Below are 12,260 nucleotides of genomic sequence, written 5' to 3'. Positions count from 1 at the left end.
AAAATTGACAGCTTCAGCAAATAGGGTTTTTGTTTTTCTCAATGCTCCTGGGCATTCTATCTTGTGCATTAATAACCATGGTTGTTATAAGACTTCACCCCTTTTCCACTTAGGTAAATCGGTCATAGCAGAGCCTGAGGATCTAGGCTGCTAGCTTTTAGCTTTGGCCTCAGGTGCATCCTTCTATACTAAATAAGCATCAAGATTCAATACTCTCACTTTGCTGAGGCCACTAACCAAATTGTTGGACAGTTCAAAGATTGCAGCATAGTTGCACAGCAAAGGTTGGAGGCTCTCAGGGTACCTTTTAGCATCTTGTCTGTGGGCCGCAGACATCATTTTCTTTGTGCACTCAGTAAAGACTAAACATTCAGGCACTGAGAAAAACACTTGCAACATTGCTGTTTTAAAAGCTAGGTTTCGCTCCGACAGCCTCATTCTCCAATCTTTTTTTAGCTCCAGAATTCAGGATTTTATAATCAACATTTTAATCCCTCTGATATGCCTGCATCATTGAGATCGAATTGTTTTAGCCTGCCCTCACAGCTCATACTACACAGCCTAAGGATTAGTCTTGCTCTGCTTATATTACTGATGTTAGGGCAGAGTGGCTTAAACCTTAACAAATAAATAGTAAGACATATTGTTTAGTAGTTGAATCCCCCGTATTTTCAATATTTCATGTTTTGGAAGCTAATGAACCTTTATAAATATTAGTGGTTCTGCTTTGTTATGTTCATTTCAAAGTACCCAAGTAGATTTTTTGCCATATAACTCTTAGAAAAGATAAAGAATTGTGCTGTATTATATTCACATGAGGAAAAAGTATTTACATAGTGAATAAATTAAGTTTACAACAAAAGTTCAGCTGGGTTGACAGCCACCTTGAGTTCAATTTGCCTCAGCTGCTCTTACTTAATCATTCCTAATGTCCTTCCATCCGTTTTCCAACAGCTTCATCCAATTCAGGGTCACGGGGAAGCCTATCTCAGCAAGCAATGGGTGGAAAATGGGATAGACTCTGGATAGCAGGATAGCAGTCTATCACAGAGCACACACAGACATGCACACACAGGATCAATTTTCTCAAAAGCCAATTAACCTACCAGTATGGCTTGGACTGTGGAAGAAAATTAGAGCACCTAGCAAAAACCTACACAAACACAGGGAGAACATATAAGCTACACACAGCTAGCACCCCAGGTCCAGAATTGAATCAGGACCTCAGCACTAGGAGGCAACAATGCTAACCACTGCACCACTGTTCCACTGTCGTTCTTTATGTATTTTCCCAAATAAAACTATATAAATTCTAAACGTAAGCCTATTTTCCTTCACATTCATCTTTTGCATCCCTCTTCTACCCATCTCCACCTTTGCAGCTATCCTTTGTTTAACTCATCAGTACATATAGGGGTCTTAACATCCTCATCCTATAGCCAAGTGGTTGGCCCACAGCCAATAGGGTTAAGCCAAATCTCACTATGACCAAGAAGTTAGTAAATATTTCCTATACACTTAATTCATGGGTATTTTTTCTCCTTGTGAAAAAGTACTGATATCTATTTACATATGTACATTTTGTTTTTCTATGGTGGCTGGTTGGTTCAGGCTTTTGCTCTTAACTTCTAGTATCAGAAGTAATGGGATTGTCAGAACTGGGAACTGGGTGTACAAACTGCACAGGCTCACAGTTAAAATGGAAATGTTACTTCAATTTCAGCGACAAATGGAAACTGATATTTTAGTGTCACTTCAAATTCAGTTTGTGAAGTTTTGGGGAAAAGTAGAAAACCTATACTTAGGACTTTGAATTGAAGCTGACTAGCCTGTGTATTTACTTAAATGTTTCTTTGAGTTTAAGAATGGCATGTTTATTGTGCTTTTTTCTAATTGAACTTTTCCTTTTGCCAATATTAATTCTAATTATCATTGTATTTTAGCAGATGACATAGATCTATTATCCACTTTGTGCCTGGGAAAATGACGAAATTTAGTTTTACAGGCAGCATGTTTCATTTTACTCCAATGATCTATGAGAAGTCTTCAAACAAAATGTTTCAGTACTAGAAATTACCGCATAGAATTTTTACAGGGTTATAAAACATAATACTGTATTTCTGCAGGTTTGTAAAAGCTTTAGAACTCATTTAGGACAGATACATTCTTTCAAGTTATTTCCATGACTTTTTGTAACTTAGTACAATGCATTCTTCAGTTTATTATAGATACAGTACATGTATAAGTGTACTGTATATATAGTATGAAGTGCTACACTGGGAGTTAATTTTTCAACATCTGCTTTGAGTTTTGAGGAAAAGAGGGATTAGTGGATTTATTCTAGTGTTTCTGCAGAAATGTTTTTTTTTATTGAATGTAAGCCTGCATTTTCAGATTCAAAGTCCTAAACTAACCAATTATCAGGGCACGGTAGAGAACAACCTGTTTTGAGGTCAAAATGAACATTATGTCTGATCTCATGATTGATCAAATACAGCTTCAGAATACTTCTTAATACAACAGCTTTATGTTATAATATTATGTTATAATAATAACACAGCTTTATGTTATAATATTATGTTAAAATAATTATAATAAACTTTATTTTATATACCACCTTTAAAGGTGGCTTCTCAAAGTGCTTTACAGAATGACAACAACAATAAATAAAAAGAATACACAAGATAAAACAGAATTACAATATACAGAAGAGACCTTGGATGGTGGTACCAAGAAAAGCAGAGGGGTGAAGAATGGAATCAGTTAAGTAAAAGAGTTTAGAGAAGGTGACTCTCTGATATCCTTGGGCAGAGAGTTCCAGAGCTTGGGGGCATAACAGGAGAAGGCCCTGTCACTCATTCAATGTAGACAGGCTTGGGGGACAGTTAGGAGACCAGAATTAGAAGAGAGAAGGTTGTGAGGTGGGGAGTAAGGCGATAATAGTTCAGACAGGCACTGAGGTGCCAAGCCATGCAGAGCCTTATAGGTGAGCATGAGGATTTTAAAGTCTATGCGGAATTTGACAGGGAGCCAGTGCAAAGACTCCAGGATAGGAGTAATGTGATCACTTGCACTAGACCTGGTCAGAATTCTGGCTGCTGAATTTTGGACATACTGCAGTTTGTTCAAAGTAGATTTAGATACCCCAGCAGGTAGAGCATTACAGCAGTCAATTAGAGAGAACACAAATGTGTTGATCAGCTTTTCAGCCACAGTTAGTAATAGCACAGGGCGTAGTCTAGAGATATTTCTGAGGTGAAAAAAAAATGTTTTGAAAATATGCTGCACATGTGGGTCGAATGTTAAGCCAGAATCGAATATCACCCCAAGGTTTTTCAATTTAGACTGAAGCTCAAGTACAGAACCATCTACAGATAGGGTGTCAGGATTGGCTTTACGAAGTTGATGGGGGGTGTCAATAAGCATGACTTCAGTCTTGTCACAGTTAAGATGAAGGAAATTTTGAGTCATCCAAGTTTTTATGTCAGAGATGCAATTAGAATAGAGACAGCCACATCAGTGTCAGGTTTGGTATGGATGAAGATTTGAGTATCATCAGCGTAGAAATGATAGCTGAGGCCATGTGATCTTAAAAGCTGACCAAGTGGAAACATGTAAATGTAGACTTAACAAGACCAATTTCAGACCTATATCCATTAAGAGAGACAAAGTGACAGCGATCAATGAGGTAAGACTTGAAACCATTTGAGAGCAGTGATAATGCTTATATATAATCTATTTTTCTGTTCCTGAGGTGGTTTATGGACATATGGTCTATAGACCCAATAACATTTCAAATTAAGCATAGGGTAGTCATTAAAATAATAATTTATAACCTTTTCATTTGAAGAATATACAATATAATTTTCCATCCATGTTACATAATGGAAGCCTGTAATTAGTCTGTATTACTGAGGTGCAACTACAACCATTACGTGTTCTAATACGATCATTTTTGCCCTTGTGATCTTTCAGTGCAAACTTGGTGAGAAATACAAACTGCTTTTCCTAGAAAAGTTGAAGAAAAATAATAGAATAAATTATAATTATAGAACTATAGAATTTTAAACAGTGTTAACATCATAAGCATTTTAATTCCTGAAAATCTACACAGACTGAAGAAATATAAATACATTGGTTTCCAACTCCTTATACTGTATATACTGCAGAAATGGAAAGCATCAATGTAAGATATTATTCTTTCAACATTATACTGTATAACACAATACATTCTGCTTTAATCTGGTGTCATATACTGACCCACTGTAAAGTTTGATTTTAAGACCATCAGCCACCTACAGTAGGTTGGTTTTAAAATCATCTTGAATGAGTTAGCTAGATGTGTGTATGAACATCATCCAGTGGCAAACACAACTCCTGATCTGTCAGCAGCTTTACAAACTGAAAAGAGATCTGTGTGGAACATCTCAGTCAGTCCATGCAAGGCTGTTTGCATGCTACTTTTCAAAGTAATAGCGGAAGCACCATGCATTGACATTTTATATAGCAAAACCTGACAAAGTTGTACCATGTGACATAAATTATATCCACAAGAGACTTTCAAATTCTCTTTCAGGCAGAATGTCATTTCCCTGGGCACCAAGGCAAAAAGGGCTGAAGGGTACAATCATGTTTACAAATATGAAACTGCTAACAATCTTCTATGTGAAATCAACAATATTTTGTTGTACATAATACATAGAAAAAATAACTACTTTAATAAAATCATCTCACCATATCCAATGTTAAACAAATGCTGAGAACTCAATTAGATCTCAATAATTAGGTCAAAGACCTATTCATTCCTTTTTCAATATTACTGTGAACACATTAAAATCCTTACAGTATAGGTAAAGGCTCAGATGCATTATTCTAAAATCAGAGATCCTAGTCCTGGAAAGCTTCTCCTCAGCTGGCAGTTACTAGAAAAGCAATTATTTGTTTGATCTCTGTTTTATCATTAGTAAAATTGGAGGTAGATTAATTTCTAGCCCTGAGAAACTCTGAAGGAAACCAAGTGAAATCCAGAAAAAAAAACATCAGAAATTAATTTTTTAAATGATTAGTTGAATTTGCATAGGTAATTATTTTCTTTCACAAGTCAGAATGTTTTAGAATTGAGGAACAAAGATCAGGAAATCAATTATCCTGCACTGAAGAGACTAACCATGTTGAGGTTCAAGATGGGACAGGAATAAAAGCATATTGACTCCAGATCTTGGAAACCTGATAACAGTATTTGGATCATCACTGGGACACAGATTGATCTGTTTATCTGTGTGTATAATCAGTGTTAACAGTAGATAGGCCAGATGTCTTTTTGTGAAATTAATTTACAACTTCTTTTTTATCTATATATTTTCTAATAAATAACAGACCTCTATAATGCTGAAAGTAATGTTTAGGCCATAACATTTTCAGAATTTGCCTCTGACATTCGCTTATTTTTATTTCCAAAGGAACTCATCCCACAGAGCATTTAAATAAAACCATTAAATATTATACCATTATTCCAAAAACATTAAAATGAAATGCTGTGCTCAAAAGCATCTGGACTACGTAATGTACAAAATTCATACCTCAAATTACAATGCTATGCACAGATTAACCTTGGAAGTCCCTAGACTCTATTTTCCACTGCATATTCAGCATAAATGGCTGGATACAGAATTTAACATCACTTACAATACAACACATTGTTGCTGCACGAAATATTCCTTAGGCTTTATCCACCAGGTGGGGTTCAGATAATCCTGGTCTGCTCAAATGGCCACATCAGACTTAAATCTGCTAGGGGAACATCCTGTATGTAATCTAGCCAAGCAAGATTAAGATAGCACACTGAATAAAAGAACCATACAGTTAAAGAACATAGGATGTATGTTAATCATAAACATACAACAGATGGCATCAGACAATACAATAAAATATTCTCAGGACCTATTATTCAGGTTTTCAAACAACTATCCCTTGTAAAGTAATAAAAGCCCCTCTTCTATTTCATTGCTCTGTATAACATATTTCTACACATGCAATGAACACATGTTCTGTGCTGAAGTATTGTTTGATACCCTTAAAATGATACTGTGTTGCTTCACCGACTGACAGGACCAGAAAATATGACCCTGAAACTGAATTCCTTTTATCTGCCTTCTCATCTCACAAACCTCAGCTGACCTGCATAACAGGCTGCATTATAGATTTGTGCTATTTATATATTCAAAATAAAATATGTATAAGCACAAAAGAGTCCTTGGAAAAAAAACACATTTTTTTACATCTAATCCTAAGAAGCTCACTGGAAGCCTCCACATGCAAAAAACAATACGAGTGTCTTCAAGTGGGCTTGACAACAAGAATTTTGGTTTTGTCTCTGACATAATGTCTATTTATAATGAGAACAGGCTTGCATACATTTATCATGAAGTCTTCTTTAAATGGTCTGCAACTGTAATAATGTTTCTGCCCTGACTTGTTACTTACGGGAATTAACAATGTCAGGCAAGGAAGGGGAAAAAGTTACAAAGAGCTGGGTGCCACAGCACATTAAACAAAACAAATAATTTTGCCAGCATTTGCTTGACATGAAAATCACAGTGAATGTACATCAGTCAGTGATTACTGTATGTTGTAAGTGCATGTGTCTTAAGTCTCAATGGTTATAAAATGTACTAGGCAAAACAAATGGATGGATGAAAAAGGGATAATGAGCAGCTCTCATGGACAACATCTCAAATACTACTTTGCTACAGGGGTTTCAAGACACATTATAGGGCCAGATTGCAGGATTTCTGTGTGTCTTTAAGTCGGTAACAGCTCACATTAAGTACAGTGAGGTTATGTGCTCCACAAACCTAACTCAAGTATGTAAAATTTATTTGTAGTTGCACCTATAGTAAACTAACAATACAAATGGTAACAGATCAGTAAACTTTACTACCTGTATGTAAAACACAGTTAGCTACATTACAAGCTACACTACAGCTATGCAGACCATGTGTTTTTCACATTTCAATTACACTTGTCACTTTTTGTGGGTTTGCTAGGATTTGTTATGGTGTATCTTAAAGTGTACTGTGCAGAAAATATTTGGTATACACTATAGTTAATACAAAACATTCCATGCTAATCTAACAAAGTTGTTTTGTTTCCAGCAAGGTATTTTTCTCCTTAGCACTGAGTTACAGCATAATACTCTGGGGATTTTATGTTGGGAGATGCATTCTTTTTGTGCAAAACAGACATCTGTTTCTCTGCTTACTTTATGAAGGGTGTAACATTCTCATCTGAAATGCTGGGTTCATTTCATTTTTTCTTACTTCCCATTTTAATAAGAAAAACTAACCACCAAATGTGGACACAAACTTAAGAATATAAATTATATAGAACCCATACATTTGTCTTTTGTCTCTAATTGGGTGCAATCTGTTTCAGCCATCCCCTAAGAGAAATGGAATAAAGATGTAATTTAATTTGATTTATTTATCCCATCCGGCTGAGGAAATGACAATAAGACAGTAAGTACAAAGCTATCAGAAGCCCCAAATAAGTAAATGTGATGTCATAACACCATCAGAACTCTATATGTGCAGTTTGAAATGATCTTGTTTCAAGTCGTTCAAATCGAAGGAGTCCTAAGGATTTGATTGTGGGGATTAGGATTCCACACTGTGCAGTGGAAGATGGTGCGATGTTCTAACATAAGAGTCCAAAAATTTGTGACACTGAAACTGGTTTTAATTAGCACATCTTGAAGGTGGTAATCTGACAGATCTTATCAACAAACAGAGGACAGGATGGTGTGGCTGACAGAAATAGTCGTAAGAGGCAGAAGGACTAGAGAGCAAGTTAAGGAGGGATGGGGAGTACAGAGCCTGGTAAAGAAGCTACTGAAGGAGCTACTGATGTTTGCTGCCAAATGGCACGATTGTAGTCCCTCCCCCTTAAGGGCGCTCTGGCTCTTTCACTTCAGACTTGATTTTGTGCACCTGCCCCATATTTCAGCCTCCTCCCAGCCCACCTTGTAAGCCAGACGCCCACTCAGTTCGGGGCTCTGCATTGATTCCCGTATCGTGCGAGCCCGGGACCTGGAATCGCCTGGCTCCATTATGGTTTTATTTTCCATTCCTGTTCCTGTTCCCCGCCGGTTCCGATTTGGTTCCTGTTTTTATCCTGTCTAGTCTCAGACGGACCGCCCAGCTTTGGACTTTTTGGATTGCTCGTTTTGGATTCCCCATTTGGACTACTTCTGGATTGTTTGCCCCAGACTCACCCCCCTGGACACCTGTGCACTTTGGACACGCCTCCCGTTTTCATTCCCGACTCCTGCATGACTTTTTCCCCTGTGTTTTCCTCACTCCACCCGGGATCATGTCGTCTGCATAGAGTCCTGAAAGAACTTGTTCGTTACACCAAAGTGACTGCTAGCCAGACCACAGGCGGAGAAGGGACAGGGGCTGACCATTAGGGCACTTGTAGGAATGCCAGTGAGGTCCAGAATATGGCTAGGACTAGTAGCAAGCAACAGCAGCACCTGGTGTGGATTCAGAATCCAGGACGCTGGGAACACCTCTGGAATTGGTCTTCTTTTAGGGAGGGTGGAATAAGAAGAAAGTGCAGTAGAATTGAGGTACAAATCATCACTGGTGAGAGCATAGGTGATATCATGTCAACAGGTACAGTGTACTAGAGTCATGAAACTAAACTAAGATGAATTGAAGTGGGTGAAGTCAGACTTTGACTTCTTCTCAAGCTTCCATTTAGAATTCCATGAACATTATCTATACTCCACTCAGAGACAGAGACAGATAGTGAATATGGTTTGATTTCTAAACAGCCAAAGGTGCCCTTCACAATGCACATATCCTAGAGTGACAAAACCAAATCTTTGTACATAGGACTGAGAAAACTTGTGTAGTGTGAATTTTGAAATCAGGGATCACTTACAGCACTTGGATTTTATTCACATGTAGTAAGACAACTCTTCATCACAGCTGATTGGTGGTGCACATTGAGATGTCTTTATTAGTGGTGAAATGCAATTCTAAATACATCAGCAAAAGTACTTTTAATATAGTATTTTATGTCCCCTTCTGTTCTGGGCCCTGATCTAGCAAAGGCAAACTGCCAAAATAAAGCCTTTTTTAGACATGCTAAGGTCTATAGAAGGAACATTATTACTCTCTGCTTTTTCCAACAGGACTTTTTTACTTTTATTGATACCTTAACTGATCGATTAAAAATTACAGTTTTACTAGTTTATAAATTAAAAACTACAATGATAAATTACAATTTCAAATAGTCAAACACCATTGATTGTACCATTACATTTTCCTAACTACAAGTTCAAAATGTAGAGGTGAGAGTCATTGGATTTATTTTTATTAAATGTTGATTGTTTTTTGACTGAATATACTTCAGTGTTTTTCCTGACAGGTACCTGAACTATTTTAAACTGACATTTTCAATTATTATATTATTAATTATTAATTTGAGTATTCAGATTTATATATTATTAATATATTCAATAGAATCTTTAATTGAATGTGCTTACACTTTAGAAGTTTTTGTATGGTTATTTCAAATAATTTGTTTATTCCTTAACCAACTGATTGAAACATACGATTCTCCCACTGCTACATATGGGCGTATGGAATATATTCAGAGCAAATCAAAAATATTTACAATCAGGTATTAACCAGAACGTCGTATGCTTTTTATAACAGTCTTTGTTGTCATTTTGAAGGCAGGTGAAATTCCAGTTGTAAATGTCTTTCATTTAATTTATACACTTGACAATTCAATGTAATGGTGTTTTGATGTTTAGGTGACACAATTTGCTACAGAGGGCAGTTCGGGACGTGTCCGTGATGAAAATCAGGATTTATTTTCATCTTCTTGCAACGATAATTCTTAATACTAGCCATCCCACGTTCGTGTAAATGTATACCTGATATTGTTCTTTTTCTTCTAAAATGTTAAGGAGATGTGTACGTCGTTAATTTAGTCCGTGTTCTGTAGCTTACATGTGTACATTTTCTGTTAGTCGTTCTGTGCAAGGAAGAATTAATCCAGCCTATGTCTCGTGTGCAGGTTTACTTGGTTTCTTCACTTAGTTTTAAACATTGGAAATACGGCAGCTTACTAACAATTACTCGCCTTCTCGTTTAAAACTGAAATAACCGATTTTGTAACACATAAAACATATCACAGCCTGTTTACTAAACAACCATTATTATTATTATTATTATTATTATTATTATTATTATTATTATTATTATTATTATTATTATTTCTCCTTTGCATTGTCAAAGTACATTTAAGAAAAAGCTGTGCTTAATATAATAGGTTCCCGTGGCTGTTTGCCAATATTCATTTTTCTTAGATGTCCATTAATGTGTTTTTATTTGTAATGTTTCAACATTGTTATTCAAATAATCAAATTAGAAAAGAATGTATATAAGTAGACAAAGATTCTTCGTGGAAATGCAATCTACATTTTTTTTTTAAATCTACAACTTCAGATTCATGAAATATTCAATTTTGTTTAATTTGGGGGAAAACATTTCAGAAAAGCGCAGTTTTGTTCCAAGAGATAAGTAAATTTTCAAATAGACGAATAACTAAAATGATCCAAAATCAACAAGGAAATCTACAAAAAGTAAATATGCGAAAATGGCATTTTTAGTGAGCGATGGCCCGTAAGCACGACAGTAGCTACATATTTAATGAGTCTAAAATTGTTTAAAAGGTCGATTCGATACAAATTAAAAGAAAAACACCGTCTTTTACGTTTAAATGTTTTTTTTCCCAGACGTTTAGGACTGAGATTCCAAGAAGAAGAATGGATCTGAAACCCAGTACTCACAGTGACACCACCCTAGATGACAGCACCAGTGTAGTTTGAAACACTTTCCGTGGCTGTGAGTTGCACAGATAGAAAGCCCGTCACACGGCAGAAAGTCGGGTCTCCCGGCGCAGCTCTTTGCCAGCGCCTGTGCCTCGTCCAACTTGTCACTTTTCGGAACCCTCTGGCTTCCCGAGGCAGTCATCGCACAAATCCCAGGATCGACCCCGAACAAAGAATATTCCCTACTCGAGCAGTTAGCGCATAAATGACGAACGGGAAAAAAAGAACGCCCTTGTCAGCTGGTATTATATACAACAATACCTCATAACGTGCGCTCAAAAAAGGCGTTTTGGTGACACCTCCAAATTACCCATAAAGGATACAATAAAAACACGAGTCCTGGTGTTCTGCAATATGAAAGTAGAACCGCTGGCAATTCAAAAAAACACACGCTATTGTCAGGAAATGGCCGATTCGCGTAAAAATACAGTTGATATATTGCACAACCCGTCTTCGATCTGTATTTTTAAGAGTGTCGGTCGTTAATTCCAACTCGGTGAAATGAAAGTCCCCATCCAAGGATCAGAGCGCCGAACTCCCTTAGCCGTGCTTTCGCTTCCCCCTCTGATGCTTCTCTGTTTCAACTTTATCACAACTCAGCAGTTAAATGGGAAGTCAGGGGGTCCGGTTACTCGCCAAAGAAGTGTGCAGGGCTTAACCCAGAGGTCTGTTTTTGAATCCATACGATTTAAAATAATGTTTTTCAGAATAGTTCATAAGATGTAACATGGTATTGATATTGGTGTCGAAACTACAGTGTCTAAGCCGCGGTATCGACAGCTTTACAGTTAAATTCCTCTTCACCAGCAAAAAAAAAAGGTAGGTGCGGTATGCTACCTGGGTGCCTTGTGTACAGATCTCATCAGTCTCGCTCAAACCGGGATCCCAGGCGCACTCATCACGAAGCTAAACTGGATGTCCGCAATTCAGATAGTCATTAACACTGAGGTTGCATAAAGGTGCCAGAGCACAAAATGAAAACGGTTAGTTGCAGCATCTCTAAAAACAGTCTTACATTGCCGAGTAAAATAAGTTAAAAGTTGGATGTTTTGCAAGACCGTTTGTAAATCCGTTCTTAAAAGTCGCTTCGACTGTGGCTCGACGAATTCCTGTTTACTACTACGAGCTGCTGAAAGATTTCTATTGTAAAAAAAGAAAAAACACATTTCGACAGGCTACAGTTTTGAATCCCCACCCTCCCTCTCCGTGTTATAGCTAGTACCAGAAATGCAGCCTGGCCCCGGAATACGAATACCTAAATAACTTGTTTTTTTAATACAGCACAGATGCACCAGCGGGTGGCGCTGTGGAAGTACTAGTCATGTCCACTATAGACTATAGCCTGTGACTG

The 12,260-nt window shown here is 37.1% G+C and overlaps 1 protein-coding gene across 1 annotated transcript in view; it reads right to left on the bottom strand.

Moving 5' to 3' along the window:
• Nucleotides 1–12,126, bottom strand: part of LOC102683537 (UPF0524 protein C3orf70 homolog B) — a 34,340-nt gene extending 22,214 nt beyond the window's left edge. The window contains exon 1 of the mRNA XM_006636652.3: nucleotides 10,868–12,126. Coding sequence (XP_006636715.1) covers nucleotides 10,868–11,051 — 184 coding nt within the window. The 5' untranslated portion in view covers nucleotides 11,052–12,126. The remainder of the gene's footprint in view (nucleotides 1–10,867) is intronic.
• Nucleotides 12,127–12,260: the final 134 nt, after the last annotated feature.

The sequence above is a fragment of the Lepisosteus oculatus genome, chromosome 12 (assembly GCF_040954835.1).
Source record: "Lepisosteus oculatus isolate fLepOcu1 chromosome 12, fLepOcu1.hap2, whole genome shotgun sequence".
NCBI lineage: Eukaryota > Metazoa > Chordata > Actinopteri > Semionotiformes > Lepisosteidae > Lepisosteus > Lepisosteus oculatus.
Note: the sequence above shows the minus strand (reverse complement) of the source record. Positions and strands in the feature narration are given on the sequence as shown.